General features: G+C 38.4%; 1 protein-coding gene across 2 annotated transcripts in view; it reads left to right on the forward strand.

Annotated features, from left to right (window-relative positions):
- The first annotated feature begins 1,170 nt into the window (after positions 1-1,170).
- TCEA1 (transcription elongation factor A1) overlaps positions 1,171-18,811 on the forward strand; it is a 40,824-nt gene continuing 23,183 nt past the window's right edge. The window contains exons 1-3 of one of the 2 annotated variants that reach the window (XM_044245594.1): positions 1,171-1,433; positions 11,293-11,355; positions 17,119-17,224. In XM_044245594.1, the coding sequence (XP_044101529.1) occupies positions 1,371-1,433; positions 11,293-11,355; positions 17,119-17,224 (232 nt within the window). In that variant the 5' untranslated portion in view covers positions 1,171-1,370. The remainder of the gene's footprint in view (positions 1,434-11,292; positions 11,356-17,118; positions 17,225-18,811) is intronic. The other variant, XM_044245593.1, reaches the window with a different exon arrangement.

Here is an 18,811-nt window from a genome sequence, read left to right on the forward strand (position 1 = left end):
GTTATTTTCTTAGTGGTTACTCTGGGGATTACAATTAACTTTTTATCAATCCATTTTATTGAAGGGCTTCTGGGGAAACATTAAATGACTAAATGACTAAATGAGATTTACGTCAGGAGTTCAAGAATGGTTCACTATAAATAAATCATGCAATGTTAATACAATGAAGGAAACATCTGATGTGATTATGTCAACTGACACAAAACAACGTTTGACAAAATTTAATAACTATTCACGATAGAAATGCTCAACAAACTACTGTGTTCGACTTTCTGAGTCAGGAAACAAACCAGATTGGGTCTCGGTTCTTGAGCTTACAGTTTGTCTTTTAAAAAGGGGACGCTTAAAGCGATCAAATCCGTATTATAAAGATTTAGGGAGACTGGGGCAGTTCTGATTTTCACTGTAGCCGCCTCCCACAGAAAAAGGGCTCGGGATTTAACCGCCTTCTTTTTTTTTTTTTTTTTTTTTTAAAGATTTTATTTATTTATTTGACAACGGAAAACACGTAGGCAGAGAAGCAGGCGGGGGGCGGGGGGAGCAGGCTCCCTGCTGAGCAGAGCGGCCGATAGGGGTGTTGGATCCCAGAAAGTTGGGATCATGACCTGAGCGGAAGGCAGAGACTTTAAACCACTGAGACCACGCAGGCGGCCCATGCCTTTTTTTTTTTTTTTTTTTTTTTAAGCCTTTTAAGAAATTTATTTATTTGACAGAGAGATCACAAGTAGGCAGAGAGGCAGGGGGAAACAGGCTCCCCGCCGAGCAGAGAGCCCGATGCGGGGCTCGATCCTAGGACCCCGAGATCCTGACCGAGCCGAAGGCAGATGCTTTAACCCACTAAACCGCCCAGGCGCCCCGACTTGACTGCATTTAAAGACCGCCACGGTTTCGCTCTCCAAAACCTCATCGCTTCAGAGAATGGTGTGCCTCGCAGAATCTGAAGCTCACCCTGGGCGGAGACTGGGCCGGAGGCGCACGCGCGGCAAAACTCGGCCCCGCCTCCTACAGACTTTTACAACGGCCTGGCAGGAAGCCCAGCCACTGGGTTGGCGAGTCAATTCATTGACAGTGCCTCGGCTGACGCCGGTCTGGCGGGCGTCTTGGCGCGCGGCTTCCCAGCGATCTGCTGTCGATTGTCAGTGCCTGCACAGTGCGCGCGGAGCTCGATTGGCGCTGTCTGCGGGGGCGGAGTCGCTATCGCTGCCTCCGCCGCCGCTACCGCGGGCTTGGTTTGTGAGGAAGGGCTTAGGCCCAGGCCTGCTGTGGTGGGCTAGCCCAGCGCCTGGGCTGTTGTCCTGCCGTCCTCTCAGCTCCAACTTCGCCCACTTCCCGACCCAAACGGGCTGGGCACGGGAACACTTGCGGGAACCATGGAGGATGAAGTGGTCCGCATTGCCAAGAAGATGGACAAGATGGTGCAGAAGAAGAACGCGGTGAGCGAGGCGGGTGGCGCGGGCCGGCCGGGGGGCCGGGCGGCTGGTCGGGGCCGGGCGCGTCAGGCTTCGGGCCGGGCTCTCGGGAGTTCCCGGCCCGCCCACGCAGGCCCTCTCTGCGCGGGAATCCGGCGTGGACCGTACCCGCGTCCTGGGGAGGGCGTCGGGGAGAAGGTAGCGCGGCCTGCGGCGGCCGGCGTTACCATCGGTTCTTGGTACTTCCAAGTCTCTCCTTGCTAGTACAGCGTAGTAAACCTAAGGGGGCATTCTCTTACTTTAAACTTGAGGAATTGATTGACTCGCTAATTACCTCTTCAATTTGGCTTAAGTATTGAAGAGTGTAGAAAGCCCTTCACAGTTTGAAAGAATTTGTTCTCTTTTCCGTGATCGCTGCCTAACAACTAGAAATAACATCACGTAGAGGTTTGTGATCTGTTTTAGACATCAAACTGGTAAGTTACGTTTTTTGGATTTTTTTCGAAGAGTAAACATTCACTTGATTTATCTCGTCTACGCTACAGGTTTGTTTAACAATTAAAAAGGTAGAGAGTCTACTAGTGCGCTTGGCAAGTCGCTAAACGTTTTTAAAAACTGGATATGGTCAGGTGCTAGGATGTAAACAGCTAAGATGCATTTGGCCAGATGTCATTGCTGGGTACTCTAAGTGGTTTACAGTTAATACCAGTGGCATTATCTTGTTATTGATAAAGTGTTTATGTAAACATGTTTTCTTTGTGGTTTATGTTCTGTATTTTTGTCTACCAGTGTGTGCTACTTTCAGTCCTCTGGTTCAGAGTCAGCTGTTTTCAGTTGCAGCTCCATGATTGTCTTCACCTGAATTTGTGCCACGCTGCTCAGTACGTTTTCAGTGTCAGCCTACCTGAAATAACGTACTCCTATCTGTGAAATAAATTCCGTATCAAACTAATGTGAAGGAGAAACGGGATGCTCTGATTTGTACAGCGCTTTAAAATGAAAAAGCATCTGTGCAAACTTCTTTTGAGACTCACAGCACAGCCATTATCGTGTAGCTATTTTGCAGAATAAGAAACTGAGCGAGATTAAGTAGTTCACCCACTTAAATTAAGTACTGTGCAATTTGGATTAAGCCACGACCCAGGTTTTCTACTGGACAGCATTTCAAAGCAGAAAATAGTGTTAAACAATGAACTTTTAAGATTTTTGTACGTAGTCTGTTCCTCTTTTAACAGGTGCATTGCTTAGCATGTAATTTCATACTCTGTTAATCAGCATTTGCAATTTTGGCCTTTTAAAGTATTTCCTGTTTGTTTTCTGTTCCAGACATTAATTACCTTTGCCATTTATTTTTCTCACTGATATAGCCCAGTGCAAGTGATGAGATCTGATTGTTTGATAAGCTGAACATTTCTGTTACCTTGTTTAAATTGGAAAGTTTTTTTCTTTACCTGGAGACATCCCTAGATTCACACAGTAGAACCTCAAAGGGGAAAAGGGCTTTTGTTGGGTAATTTTTTTCTCTAACTCAGGCTATAATGTGTATCCATTAATCATGTAATGCATTAGCTGTTTGTTTCCTTTCTTCGTAATAGGTGTTTCCTAAAAATGAGTAATTCCTTAGTGGATAAGTATGGAGAAGATCAGTTTGCATTTATTTGCAGTTCTCAAGGTATAAAGGAATAATGATGAGTATGGGAAGAATGAGGATAAACTCCACAGATACTCGTCAAATCTCATTTATCTGATAGTTCAAAACTTGACCAATATGGAAACTTGCCCCTCAAAAAGAAAGATAAAATTGACTGGCTTTTTTATGTTTTTTTCTTCTCCTTTTTCCTGTATATCTTACAGAAATTCAAATTGGCAAATGAAATAAAGAGAAGGGGAAGTGGTCTGAATGACTCTCCCTCTTTGCCCTCCAAAGCACATCAACCCACAAATAGCTTTTTAAGAGGTCAGTAATTTCACAGAGGTTGTTCTGGGGGTTGTAGGATCATGGTAGATTTGTTTTCCCTCTGTGTGTGTGTGTGTGTGTTTCCCAGATTTTCTCTGTGAGCTTTTAAAAATATTTTTATACTACGAAAAAGTAAACTTCCCTTGAAAAATTGTAGTTTTCCTCTTGAATTGAAAAATTGTAGTTTTCCTCTTGAATTGGCAAGTTTAGGTGCTGTTATTGCATATTTTGTTTCATAAAGCATAGGTGTCACATTTAAGTAATAATAAAAACAGCCACCATTCATTGAACTATTATTCTGAGCCAGGCATTCAGCTGAGTACTTATGCCTGGGACAGTTTTACATGATAAGTAATACCCCATTCTAAAAATAAGGAAATTATTTGGAAACTTAAGTGAATTGTCCTAAGCCAAATAGCTAGAAAGTGGGCAGATGAAGACGTGAATCTAAATCTGTTTTGCTCAAAGTACTACTCTTTTCAGGTGCAGTGTCTCTTTAGAAGACCCTTTTTTTTTGGAACCGTGTTTGGGTACAGTTAGGTGAATATAAGACCAGGAAGTAAGGGTATTTGCTGTTCTTGGGGAAGCAGCTTGCCCTAGATATCCAGTCAGTATCCTGACCCTAGAACTATCCAGAATGTTGCACTATGTGTATACTTGGTCTTAAACAGTATTAGCAGTTTTATAAGTGTATACTCTGAGGTTTTGATGAACCACATAACTTAGTTTCAAATTTTCAAGTATTAACTGCTTTTTAGGTCATTTTAACTTTTTTTTAAATTAATGTCATTTTGACTTGATGTCAGTAAGCAAGTCTGACTCCTAATTTGAGTTCAAATCTTGACTCTTCTGAACTTCAACAGTATGATCTTAGGCAAGTTCCTTAACATTTCTAAAACCACTTGAGGTGATTTTTTGTGTGTGTGTGTGTGGTTTTTTTGTTTGTTTGTTTGTTTTTGGTAGTAAACTGGAGATAATATAGTAAATTAGATGAATCTTAAGAGTCTTTAAGATATGGTAAGGGCTAAAAAACCTTGTATATTATCTTTGTAAAGGATTTATTACCTGATTTTAGAGGGAGTAAGGTAACTTAGAGTTTTCAGATTCATGGATTTTGTCAGTGGTGTTGAGCTTTGTTTTTTCTTCATTCAAGGCTCAGGGTTGAGTAGAATTAAATTGTTGGGAGAGAAATTGAACTTAGATGTTAGAAATACTAGGAACTGGGATATTTGGAATGTGTGAATTTCTAAGTATTATAACTGGGTTGAAGAAAAAAATTTTGGTTTTCATATCAGGGTTAGATTAATTAGTATATATTGAGATTTAGAATGACTAAACAATTTTTTTTAACAGCCTTATTGAAATACACAGTACTGTTCTCCCTTTTAAAGTGTACAATTCAGTGGTTTTCGTTTATTCACAGATTTCTACAGCTGTCACCACTGTGATAACACTCTGAGAACACCACTGTGTTCCTATCTAATTTAGGAACACTTTCATAACTCCAGAAAAGAAACCTGTACCCATTAAGTGGTCACCATATATCTGTGCTACCACCACCGTCCCCACCCCACCAAAATGTTTTCTGTCTCTATGGATTTACTGTTCTGGGCATTTCATATAAATGGAATCATACAATATGTATTCTTTTGTAACAGACTTCTTTCACTTAGTGTTTTCAGGATTTGTCTGTGTTACAGCAGGTATCAGTACTTCATTCCTTTGTATTACTGAACAGCACTACTGTACTGGTGGGGGTATCTTGCATTTTGTTTGTCATTTGATGGACATTTTGGGCTGTTTCCATTTTTTGGTTATTATGAATAATGCTGCTTAGAATATTCTTGTGCAGGTGTTTGTGTAGACATATTTTTTTTTCTCTTGGATATATACCTAGGAGTAGAATTGCTGGGTTGTATGATAACTGTGTTTAACTTTTTGAGGAATTGCCAAACTGTTTTCCAAAGTTGCCGCACCATTTTACATACTTAACAGCAATGGATGAGGGTTACCACGTCTTTATCAACACTTGTTATTTTGTCTTTTATGATTATAGCCATCACAGTGGATGTGAAGAGGTAGCTTACTGTGATTTTGATTTGCATTTCTCTGATGACTGATGATGGTGAACGTTTTTCACTTTTTGCTGGCTATTTTTGTATGTTTGGGGAAATGTTTGTTCAGATCCTTTGCCCATTTTTAAACTGAGTATTTGTATTATTGAATTGTAAGAATTCTTTATATTCTGAATACTAGGCTCTTATCAGAGACAGGATTTGTATATATTGTCTCCCATTCTGTGGGTTATCTTTTTACACTCTTTGATAGTGTCTTTTGAAGTTCAAAAGCTTTCATTTTTTATGAAGTCAAATTTATGTATTTTTCCTTTCATTGCTTGTCCTTTTGGTTGAGAATAACTACAAATTTGAGATGACATAGTAAAATTATAATTACTAGTTTATAGTGATGTTGCTGAGCCATAATAAAATATTTACAGTGTTTCCTTTTTTTTTTAGATTTTTTTTTAACAAGTTTATTTATTTATTTGACAGACAGAGATCACAAGTAGGCAGAGAGGCAGGCAGAGAGTGAGAGGGAAGCGGGCTCCCCGCTGAGCAGAGAGCCCGAAGTGGGGCTTGATCCCAGGACTCTTAGATCATGACCTGAGCCGAAGGCAGAGGCCTTAACCCACTGAGCTACCCAGGTGCCCTTTAAGATTTTCTTCATGAGAGAGAGAGTGGGCACAAGCAGGTGGAGTAGGAGGGAGAGCGAGAAGCTGGCTCCCTGCTGAGCAGAGAGCCCAACATGGGGCTTGATCCCTTGTCTCTGGGATCATGAATTGAGCCAAAGGTGACGCTTACCCGACTGAGCCACCCAGGTATCTCTGGAGCTTTTATTTTAAAAACACATTCATACAAACACAAATACCACCCAGGTACCCCTCCTTTTTTTTTTTTAAAGGTTTCATTTATTTGAGAGACAGCATGAGAAAGGGGGAGAATCAGAGGGGGAAGCAGACTTCCCGCTGAGTGGGGAACCTGATCTAAGATTTGATCCTGGGGTTTGATCCTGGGACTTTGGGTTCATGACCTGAGACGAAGGCAGTCTCGTAACCAGCTGAGCCACACAGGTGCCCAGTGTTTCCTTTTTAAATAGCACCTTAAGTTTTAAAATCTTGGAATCTCCTAATTCTGAGGTGTTTCAGTTGATTGAGCTTAAATAATGCTCACTTAAAATGCTGGCTTATGGCTCTTTGAGGATATTGTTATGATGGGGGTAGATAAATTTTTTATTTCTTTGTACATCTTATCAACCATCTCCTGTGTGTCAGGTACTCTATTTCAATACTTCATAGTGTTATGTTACTCCATTTGACCATTTTAACTGTTTTAGGTCAGTGTATTATGCTCTCATACATATAAAGAAGCTGAAGCTTGGAAAGGGTAAACAACATTCCCAGGATCTTATAATTAGGAAATGGCAGTGTGTGGATTTGAATTTAGATCTGGGGTGTGTGTGTGTGTATACATATATGTGTATATATATATCTCTCATGTTCTTCATTGTATATTCTGTGTTGCTTCCTCTTCCTTATGTCTCCTTGAGGAGAAGGATGTTTCTACCCCATATGAGCTTGTATATGCTGAATGCTCAGTACAAATTTGAATACCATATTTTGTAAAAGTACTTGTTTCTGATGATAGTACCAGCCATGTAATAAAGTCATGTTATAGCTGTTTATTATTCAGCTAGTCTTGTGAACTAAATTTGACTCTGGAAGATAAGGTAGAATCTTTCTTTCTCTTGCATCATTATCTGTAGGAGATGCTGCAATCTAATAGATTTGACCTTTAGAGGCAGGTGATGATTGGGGAAGGATAGAAAATAGTTTCTTGTTCGGCAGTGCTATTCACCCCAGCTCACGGATTAGAACTACTCCCAGTGGACCTATGAAATGGAGAGAACAGTGGTGTGAGGGTCAGGAGATTATAGTTCTTATTCTTTTATATTACCTATCAGTTGGCCAAGTTACTTTCCTTTTCTGAGTTTGCTTCTTTGTATAATTTAAGGTTTGAAGTAGATGCTCAAAGATTTATGTTTATTTTAAATTCCCTGTAGTCAGAAAGGATTTCTTTCTTGCTCATTATCATATCCTCAGAGTTTCGTATACAGTTAACAAGTATTTGTTGAGAAGTGGTAAGTGTAACTTGACAGAACTGGGTAGGTCTCACCCTTTTTAGTTAGTAATAATCATATGACTGTGGAAGTTTCTAAATTATCTGGGTTTTCAGTTCTCCTTCTGTAAAATGATTACCTGCTTCTATAGGGTTTATTGTGAACATGAAATAATACATATATAAAGTATTTAACAGTGCTTGGCACATAGTAATATTCAAAGAAGCTTTTGTCACTGAATTAATATATGATCATCTGCTTTTGCCTTTTTGCTCATTCAGATCATCATAGTTATTTATTTCTTAAAGAACTTTAATTGAGATATTCATCTTATTTGACTAGAGCATAGTGTAATTATGAGAAAGGTCATAGTTTCATCCTATGAATATTATTTAGCTTTTTCTTCTTCCATAGCTTGTATTTCTGACTCCAGTCTCACCAAAGACATCTGTGTAAAAAAGGAGAGTGTGGGGAAATTAATACAAATCTATCTATTGCTTCTACTTGGAAAACAGCTTAAAACTTACATCACATTGCTGATGTATTAAAAGAATCAACTTGGGGCGCCTGGGTGGCTCAGTGGGTTAAGCTGCTGCCTTCGGCTCAGGTCATGATCTCAGGGTCCTGGGATCGAGTCCCGCATCGGGCTCTCTGCTCAGCAGGGAGCCTGCTTCCCTCTCTCTCTCTCTGCCTGCCTCTCCATCTACTTGTAATTTCTCTCTGTCAAATAAATAAATAAAATCTTTAAAAAAAAAAAAAAAAAGAATCAACTTTATACATGATAGCATTTTGTAAGTCTAAGGACTCCTTGAAGTGTGATTCTTTATCTTCCTTTCTAATTAATCCTAGGTAATGGATCAGAAAGTCCATGGAGACATAGGTAGAAGAAAAATGTCTATGGTAGTTGTAAGATACAAGTCTACAATCTCCTAATCAAAACCTTTTAGAGTCTGATATATTTGAGAATTCCTCAATTTTCAGATTTTATTAAGATAATATGATACATATATCATATATCCTAAGCGGATCTGGGCTGTTTCCATTAATCAGACATTAACATTTCTATAGTGAAATGTAGTATTCTCTCATGAAGTGGGATATATAGAACATAAATGACTTTACATATGTTGAGATTAGGTGTTGCTGGCAAATGAGTTTATTGAAAATCTGTAAGAAATCTTGATTTTCTTTTTAAAGATTTTATTTAATTATTTGACAGAGAGAGAGAGAGGGCATGGACATGCACAGGCAAGAGAAGTGGGAGAGGGAGGAGCCTGATGTGGGGCTTGATCCCAGGACTTTGAGATCACGACCTGAGCTGAAGGTAGATGCTTAACTGACTGAGCCACCCAGGTGCCCTGTGAAATCTTGATTTTCAAAGGGTTTGATTTTTGGATTTGCAGATGGGGGATTGAAGATCCCATTTCCTCACTGAGATGTCATTCCTGTAGAAATTCCAGATTACTAGTAAATTTAGTCAATGTTCGTTTTCTTATCTAGCAACTATATTGTTTCACGGTTTTTGGTTACCTCTAAATGAAAAGAATTTGTAGAATTTTAAAATCAGAAGGAATCTTTGAGCAGTAAATCATTAAAGTCCTTCATAATAACCTGTTTCATAATTGCTATTGAACTTAAGTTTTTATTTATGATGTACTGAGTGAAATTAAAATGATAGATATGTTTATTACCAGAAGAAAAGTTAATACAGTTTTGTTCTCCACAACCAAGTCTGATGTCTCAATTTTAAATGGAAAAATTACATGACCCGGGGCGCCCGGGTGGCTCAGTGGGTTAAAGCCTCTGCCTTCAGCTCAGGTCTTGATCCCAGTGTCCTGGGATCGAGCCCCGCATCGGGCTCTCTGCTCAGCGGGGAGCCTGCTTCCTCCTCTCTCTCTGCCTGCCTCTCAGCCTACTTGTAATCTCTGCCTGTCAAATAAATAAATAAAATCCTTAAAGAAAAAAAAAATTTGGTACCATAGTTTCCATGCTTATTTCTTCCTTTGGGGTGCATAATGAGGGGCGTTCTCTGGGGCTTTCTATTTTACTGGGATATGCTGTGTTTCACTGATTCATAGGCTGCCTAGTTTTCATATTTTAACATTGGAGAAAGTGGAATGAATTACACATATATTGTCATCCAGATGGTTCTTGGAATGTAGTTTCACAGGCAGAATATCAAACCCAGCATCAGCATTTTCAGTGTGTCAGTGGCTTAGAAGAAACTCTGAAAAACATTAGTGGAGTGTTTGAACCTCAAGGAACCAAATGGTTGAAGAGCAGTGGGGTGAAAAACAACTAGCTCTACACACTTCAAAGCCTCAAGGAACCAAACGGTTGAAGAGCAGTGGGGTGAAAAACAACTAGCTCTACAGACTTCAAAGCCAGCTAAGAGCTAATTTAGCTCTTTGATGGATTCTTTTATGAAATGCTGCATTACTAGTGTTTTTGACACAACCTTTGGTGGGATAAAAACATATTATTGAATCTGAGTCAGTAAGTTATTCATAAGCATTAAGGACTCTAAACATGACATAGTTTTAGAAACAACTTAGCCAATTTATTTTGCTTATATTTTTCTTTCATATATGTAAAAGGTGATACATGATAAAAATTTCAACTCTAAAAGAGTTAAAAAACTAGAAAACAGTGATAATACTATGCCATAGTTTAATATTTTTTCTTTATTAGTGGCATATAGACTAATGATGTATCTAAATATATAGTACAGTGAGTATTTGACTAAATAAAATATGACTAAGTGACTTTTTTTTTAATTTTTAAAAAATATGTTTATTTATTTATTTGACAGACAGAGATCACAAGTAGGCAGAGAGGCAGGCAGAGAGAGAGGAGGAAGCAGGCTCCCTGCTGAGCAGGGAACCCGATGCAGGGCTCAATCCCAGGACCCTGAGACCATGACCTGAGCCGAAGGCAGAGCCTTTAACCCACTGAGCCACCCAGGCGTCCCTAAGTGACTGTATTGTATGAAATATGATAAATTGGAATATTTGGCCATAGGTATAGGTGATGCTGTTGCTTCTTATTTCATTCCTTTTTAAACTTTAGGTGGTTTATGTAATTCTTCTAGGAGCCTTATTTTGTTCCATCTTCTTCATCAACGTGCGAGCCTTTGATTCTAGATGGCAGTGGACGGGACTGTGAGCTTAACATCTTAATTCTGAGTTTTCTCTCAGAATTTGCTTTTTCCTACTTTGTAAGAATCAGGTAGACGGCAGTGTTTTTGTGACAGACCGGGAAGATACAGAGAGACCTCAAGAGAATTCTAGTACAGATAGGTCCTTTCCCACTCTCCTTGTGTGTGAGTGAATGCTAGAGGTGCTGCAACATCTTCTGACCTCCATTCCCACTTTCTCGGGGTTGGCTCCTTAATCAGATAGGTGTTCTCTATGGATACTTGGGATCTGTTGTGTCACCATAGTAGGAAACCCAATTCAGATTTCTAATTGGGACACATGAATACTGTATATAAAATGAACTTTAACAAAGCAGTACTTAATAAGTGCTGATCATAACCCAGTAAATGGATTTTATATTTCTTTAATGAGTTACAACCATTATTTGGAAAACACTACCTCTCTTTCCCTTTCTCCCTTTTATAAATACACTATTCCCACATGAATAAGTGAGCCATAGTGAGTTGTGGATAGGAAAACATAAATTTAAATCTCTAGTTAGTCTTTGCTTTGTCAGCTGGGAAGTTCAATATACAATTATTTTGTTTTATAGGCTGGAGCATTGGATCTACTGAAGGAGCTTAAGAATATTCCCATGACCCTGGAATTACTACAGGTAGGTGCTAATCTGTTTCATGATTTGAATAGATAATTGTCATACAATACCAAAACATTTTTATTTTTTTATTTTTTTATTTTTTTTAAAGATTTTATTTATTTATTTGACAGAGAGAAATCACAAGTAGGACAGGTAGGCAGAGAGGCAGGCAGAGAGAGGAAGGAAAGCAGGCCCCCTGCTGAGCAGAGAGCCTGATGTGGGACTCGATCCCAGGACCCTGAGATCATGACCTGAGCTGAAGGCAGCAGCTTAACTCACTGAGCCACCCAGGCACCCCAAAACCCCAAAACATTTTTAATACCATTAACTTTTTTGTATTTTCCTGTTACAGTGTTCTGGACTTTTTAAAAGATGGCAACATAAATCAATAATCTACTAAATTACCACTATAGAAAAATGTTGCCTTCCTCAAAAAGAATAAAATCTGAATCTCCCAAGTTCGAAATCTCATTGTGAAAGGAAATGAAGTTGGATTCTTGGCCCTGATTTGATCTCCCTAAATCTCACTTTCTTGGTCTGTTATTGATAGCTGCTGCCAGCATGAAGCTAGCCTCTGGGGTACCTTTTAGTTGTCAGTCTTTATTTCTCCCCAATTGTACCCCCTCTTCTACCCTAGGCAAGCACTAATCAGTCTGCCTGTTGTCGCTTTAGATTTACCTGTTCCAGAGATTTCATATAAATGAAGCCATACATTATCTGACCTTTTGGTTTTGGCTCCCCCCCCCTTTTTTTTTTAAGTTTTTAAAGTTTTTTATTTTAAATTTTAAGTGAGCTTAAATGTGGGCCTTGAACTCATGACTCCCAAGCTCAGGAGTCACATGCTCTATCACCTGAGTCAGTGAGGTGCCTGTCTGGCTGCTTTTACTTAGCATAATCCTCAAGTTTCATCTGTGTTGTAGCATGTATTGGTACTTTATTCCTTTTTCTGGCCGAATAATACTCCATTGTATGGATATACTACATTTTGTTTATCCATTTGTCAGTTGATGGGCATTTGGGTTATTTCTCTTATTTTGGTTGTTATGACTCTTGCTTTGCACATTCATATATAGGTTTGTGTGTTTCTCTTTCTCTTGGGTAGAGATCTGAAAGAGTGGAAACGATGAGTCATAAGGTAACTTTGTGTTGAATATTTTGAGGACCTGCCAGACTGCTTTCCCAAGTGACTGTACAATTTTGCATTTCCAACAGCAAGTAAATGAAGGTTCTAGTTTATCCACATTCTTGTCAACACTTGTTATTATCTTTGAGTATACCCATCTTAGTGGGTGTGAAGTGATATTTCATTGTGGTATTGATTTCCATTTTCCTAATGACTAATTATGTTGAACATCTTTTCGTATACTTCTTAACCATTCATATGTTTTTTTTGGAGAAATGTCCTTTCAGAGCTTTTGACCGTTTTTAAGTTGGAAATTTTTTTTTTTTTTAAGATTTTATTTACTTATTTGACAGACAGAGATCACAAGTAGGCAGAGAGGCAGGCAGAGAGAGAGGAGGAAACAGGCTCCCTGCTGAGCACAGAGCCCGATGCGGGGCGCTGAAGGCAGAGGCTTTAACCTGCTGAGCCACCCAGGCGCCCCGATAGTTTTATTTTTTATTAACTAATTTGTAATCGTTCTTTATACATTCTAGATACAAGTCCCTTAATCATATATAGGATTTGCAAATATTATCTCCTATTCTGTGGGTTATTTTTACTTTCTTAGTGATGTTCTTTGAAGCACAAAAGTTTAAAATTTTGTTGTAGTGTGATTTGTCTGTTTTCTTTGGTTGCTTGTGCTTTAGATGTCAAATCTCAAACAGTTACTTAACTCAAGGTTACAAAAATTTATTCCTTTTTTTAGGGGGGGCTCTTTCATTTAGTTCTCTGATTCATTTTGAGTTAATTTTCATGTGGTATAAAGAAGTCCAATTTCATTCTTTTACATATGGATATCTACTTGTTTACTTTTTAATATTCTTCTGTCTAATGAATTATCTTGACATCCTTATTGAAAATGACAAAAAATGGAGGAGTTTATTTCTGGATTCTTAAGTCTGTTCCATTAATTTGCATGTCTCTCTTTATATAGGACCACGTTGTCTTGATTATTGTAGTTTTGTAGTAAGTTTTGAATTTGGTAATTGTGAGTCCTTCAAGTTTATTCTTCAAGTTTGTTTTGGCTATTCTGCATCCCTTGTATTTCTGTATGAACTTTAGAATAAACTTACCAGTATCTAAGTCTTTTTTTTTCTTTTTTTTTTTAAGATTTTATTTATTTATTTGACAGAGAGAGAGATCAGAATAGGCCGAGAAGCAGGCAGAGAGAGGAGGGAAGCAGGCTCCCTGCTGAGCAGAGAGCCCGATGGAGGGCTCGGTCCCAGGACCCTGAGATCATAACCTGAATCGAAGGCAGATGCTTAACCCACTGAGCCATCCAGGCGCCCCCGCCTATCAGTTTCTACACAAAATGCAGCTGGGATTTTAGTAGGGGTTGCATTGAATCTATAGTTGGATTTTATTAGTATTGCAGTCCAAACATTTAAGCCTTATGATCCATGAATATGGGATACCTTTCTGTTTATTTTGGTCTTTAATTTCTTTCCACAGTGTTTTTAGTAGCTTTATATTTTTTTCCTTTAAGATTTAGTGGCTATTGGGGCACCTGGGTGGCTCAGTGGGTTAAAGGCTCTGCCTTCGGCTCAGGTCATGATCTCAGGGTTCTGGGATCGAGCACCGCATCAGACTCTCTGCTCAGCAGGGAGCCTGCTTCCCCTCTCTCTGCCTGCCTCTCTGCCTACTTGTGATCTCTGTCTGTCAAATAAATAAATAAAATCTTAAAAAAAAAAGATTTAGTGGCTATCTTAAATCATCTTGGGAAGAACTCATGAGTGATCATAAAGATGATTCTTCTTCTAGAACATACAAGTCTGCTTAGTTCCTGTGATGCTGAGAGTGTCTCTTAATCTCACTACTCATTTCTTTCTGACTTACCGCAAATGTGCAGCTGATTCCCTAAGTCTGCTTAATGCCTTCCCCATCTTTCCAAGGGAGTGTCTTTCTTTTTTCATATTTTTTTTTTATTTCTAAGATTTTGTTTATTTATTTGATAGAGAGCGAGTGTGCACAAGCAGGGAGAGTGGCAGGCAGATGCAGAGGGAGAGGGAGAACCAGGCTCCCTGCTCAACAGAGAGCCTGATGTGGGGCTCCATTCTAGGACCCTGGGATCAGAATCTTGGGATCATGACCTGAGCCCAAAGCAGACACTTAGCCTGGACCACCCAGGTACCCACCAAGGTAGCATCTTTCTAATTGCAGAATTGGTGTTCTATAAATCAGATGGCCAGACATGGGCAAAGCATACATTTTCTGTCTAGAATTTCACAATGTATAATTGATCTCAAAAACCTTCTTTAGTTTTGGAGCCGAGAAGCATTTTAATTCTATAGTTCTTTTTTGTTTGTATGCATTATTTATTTATTAATTTTAAAGTTTTTATTTATTTATTTGAGAGAAAGAGAGCTCATGCACAAGTAGGGGGAGCGGCAGAGAGAGAATGAGAAGCAGACTTTGCTGAGCAGGGAACCCGATGCAGGGCTCAATCCCTGGACCCGAGCCAGAGGCAGATGCCTAACCGACGACAGCCACCCAGGCGTCTCAGCTCTACAATCTTAATGTTACTTGAGCACATAACACGTTTTTTTATAGGCCACCTGTTAAATCCTATAAATTATAGTATACTGATTTTAGGAAAAATCCAGAATCCAGAGAATTCTTAGAGGTACATCTAGAATTGGTTATCAAAGTAATACAGCTTAATAATCCTTTCCTCTGTCTAGTTTCTTCTACTGTTCCCCAAGTACCCTTTTTAAAATGGAGGAAAACCTACTCAGATCTTTGTCAGTCTACCTTAGCAGTCTCATTTCTTACTATTTTTTGACTAGATGATCTCTTCCTTAAATAAGCATGTTTGTTACAGATGCTTAGTCTCCATGTGGGTTTTCATGGGGTTTAAGCAGGAAATTATTGACTCTTTAGCGATGAAAACATCCTGTGAAGATTAAAAAGCAATCACGCACAGCACACGATTTGTTCATGCTCTCCTTATATCTTTGCTTGCCTCTCCTTTCTAAAATCCCATTTTCTTTGCCAGTCTATATCAACTGCAAGCTTCAGAACTATGTTAGTAACTCAGATGATTTCCCTGACTCATTCCAAAAGTAGGTTTTTGTCTAGGTTGGTGGGGTGGGTTGTGGGGTGGTAGTGAGGAAGAGCTGTGAATGGGTGCTGGAGGAGTGCTGAAGGCATCAGGATAAGAAGCCAGACCTGACACTTGGTATGGTGGCTGTAAGTGCAAGCCTGGCTTCTAAGCAGTTAGCTGCATCCAGTAGGACAGCTCTGGGTCCACACAGTTGTAGGCTATGCCATGTAGCCCAGGCGCTTGCTTCTGGAAAATTTTCTGTATTGAAGTGTTAGAAAAGTTTTAAAAAGTTTTAAAGTTCTCAAAGTATTTTTTTCTCTAAAAAAAGTTCTGAGAGCATTTTGTTAAAGCAATAAACCTCTTTCTTTGGGGGAAAACCCTCCCAAAACATTAATCATAAAACATTTTTGGATTTGAGAATTGCAGAGTCCCCTTTATCTTTCTACTATGAAACCTTATCTGCATTGCGTAGCCTTCCATAGGTCTAACATAGGCCATTCCAGCCAAAGACATGCTCTAAATTCTTGAACCAATTTTTGTCTTGAATCTCTTTGTTGAGAAGACTGAATAATTTAGCAGGAAACCATAAGTACCCATTTATTATTCTGTCTTAAAGTTTATAGCAGGGATTCCCCCCCTTTTTTGCCACTAACAATTCCTTTTGTTGTTTTTTCTTCCATTGACTGTATGTTTTGAAAGATTGTCTACTAACGACTTGAACTTACTAAATAATTTACCATTTTTTATTTATCATCCTTAATTGGCCTGTCATAGCTTTTGTGTTCTTTGAGCACAATTTGAAAACCATTGATGTACAGGAAAGAGCATGGACTTAGGGGGTGGGCAGACCTACATTAAAATCCCAGCTTTACCAATTAGTAATATTGCTGGACAAGTAGGGATAATGATCTCAACTTCATAGGGTTGTTAGGAAGATTAATGAATATATGGATGCTCCCAGCATAATCCTGGGCATAAGAATAATAACAATAATATTACCGCATGATGTATTACTGTATTCTGTGAAGTCCATTTTAATTTCTTTGATTATTTGTGGGTTTGGGCAAAAAAATGCTTTTAAACCTCTATCGATGGTAATATTTGGGTATTCTCATTGAAGTCTCAACAGGTGATTTATGGAGTAATCTATGTTGAAGAATATATAGAAACAAAGAAGTGCATATATTAGTCATGATTGCTTCAGGATGGCCTACATATAAATACAAACATTTTATGTTTTATTCTTTGAGAGATATGGAAAGACTGATTTCATTTTACTGGTTAACCAGCCTTATTATAGTAGCAACTTATATGCTTACAGATCTCTATGGTAATAACCTCGATGAGTCCAGTATTTGATCTAAAGACACATGTATCTTAATTCTATCGTATACAAGAATATGTGTGTGTGTGTGTGTGTGTGTGTGTATAAAATATACAAGAATATATTAATACAGTTTCAAAGAATTTAAATAACTGAGGTTTTTTGTCACAGGAAAATGGGAAAGAAGAAAATGAAACACTAAAGTGTCCGAAATAAATGACTTATACAGATTTTTTTGTCATTGCCTTGCAGTCCACAAGAATTGGAATGTCAGTAAATGCTATTCGCAAGCAGAGTACAGATGAAGAAGTTACATCTTTAGCAAAGTCTCTCATCAAATCCTGGAAAAAGTTATTAGGTATAATTGATCTTCCCTTATATATATTTATGATCTGGCTTACTCAGACATTGGTATTTGCATTTTTTCTGTTTACAAATATAAATGTATTGAAATGGATGCCTTATATTAAGAGAGAGTGGCATTAGTCTGACATCCCTGAGGGTTTTACTTTTTTAAGTTAGTCAAAATTAGCTTTTTTTGTCTTTTAACACTTAGAACTGGACTTCTCTTTAAGAAGAAAATTTCTGCCCATTAGAAAGTTGTCATGCTTTTTAAAAAGGTTTTTGAAATAATTTTCTTTCTTTCTTTCTTTCATTTTTTTTTTTTTTAAAGATTTTATTTATTTGTTTGACAGAGAGTGACATAGTGAGAGAGGGAACATAGGCAGGGGGAGTGGGACAGGGAGAAGTAGGCTTCCTGCCAAACAAGGAGCCCGATGCACTGCTCCATCCCAGACTCTGGGATCATGACCTGAGATGAAGGCAGGTGCTTAACGACTGAGTCACCCAAGTGCTCCTTGAAATGATTTTCTAACCTACAGAAAGTTTACAAGAATAATAAAAATAACTCACATGTATCTTTTTCTAGATCATTAATTTTTAATATTTGCCATTTTTGTTTTGTCATATTTCTTCCCTTTCTCTGTATGTATATATTCAAACACACAAATTACTTTTGCTAAACCATTTGAGAATAGTTTCATCTATCGTGCTTTACCCTTCAGTACTTAAGTGTCTATATCCTTGGAACAAGTTTATTTTCTTATGTAATCATAATATAGGAAAGTCAAGAAATTGAACATCAGTATAGTACTGTAATCTGCAGGGCAGGTTCCCGTTTTGTCAGGTGTTCCACTGATGCCCTCTAACTTGTGTTTTCCCTTTCAGAACAAGTCTAGGATCACTAGTCTTCTGCTCTGGAATAGTTCTTAAGCCTTCTTATATTATTTATAACATTGACAATTTGAAGAATATAAGCACTCATCTTTGTTTTTATTTATTTATTTATTTATTTTTCATCGGTGTTTTTAATAGCAGCTTAAAATAATTCTGATTTGGACCTTTTCTGTTATTTTCTCATGATTAGATCAGATTGTGCATCTGTAGTTGGATATGAGGTTATCACATCCAGAGGCATTGATGTTGTTAATTTTGATAACCCAGTCAAGGCATACACTGTATAGTTTATCATTTTTCTTCTTATATCCGATAGGCATTTTATGAGAGACATTTAAGATCCTTAAACTATCTTGCTTCTCTTTGGTCTTCTCCCCACCCCTCATTTAGTATCAACCAATTCTTGCCCAGATTGCTCTTTATAGTGTTAGTTGCGCTTCAATATTTATTTATTTATTTATTTTTAATTTTTTTTTTTAAAGATTTTTATTTGTTTATTTGACAGACAGAGATCACAAGTAGGCAGAGAGGCAGGCAGAGAGAGAGAGAGAGAGGGAAGCAGGCTCCCTGTTGAGCAGAGAGCCCGATGCGGGACTCGATCCCAGGACCCTGAGATCACGACCTGAGCCGAAGGCAGCGGCTTAACCCACTGAGCCACCTAGGCGCCCTCTTCAATATTTATAAATCAACATTCTACTACTACAAGAAA

Source organism: Neovison vison, chromosome 4 (genome assembly GCF_020171115.1).
Source record: "Neovison vison isolate M4711 chromosome 4, ASM_NN_V1, whole genome shotgun sequence".
Lineage (NCBI taxonomy): Eukaryota > Metazoa > Chordata > Mammalia > Carnivora > Mustelidae > Neogale > Neogale vison.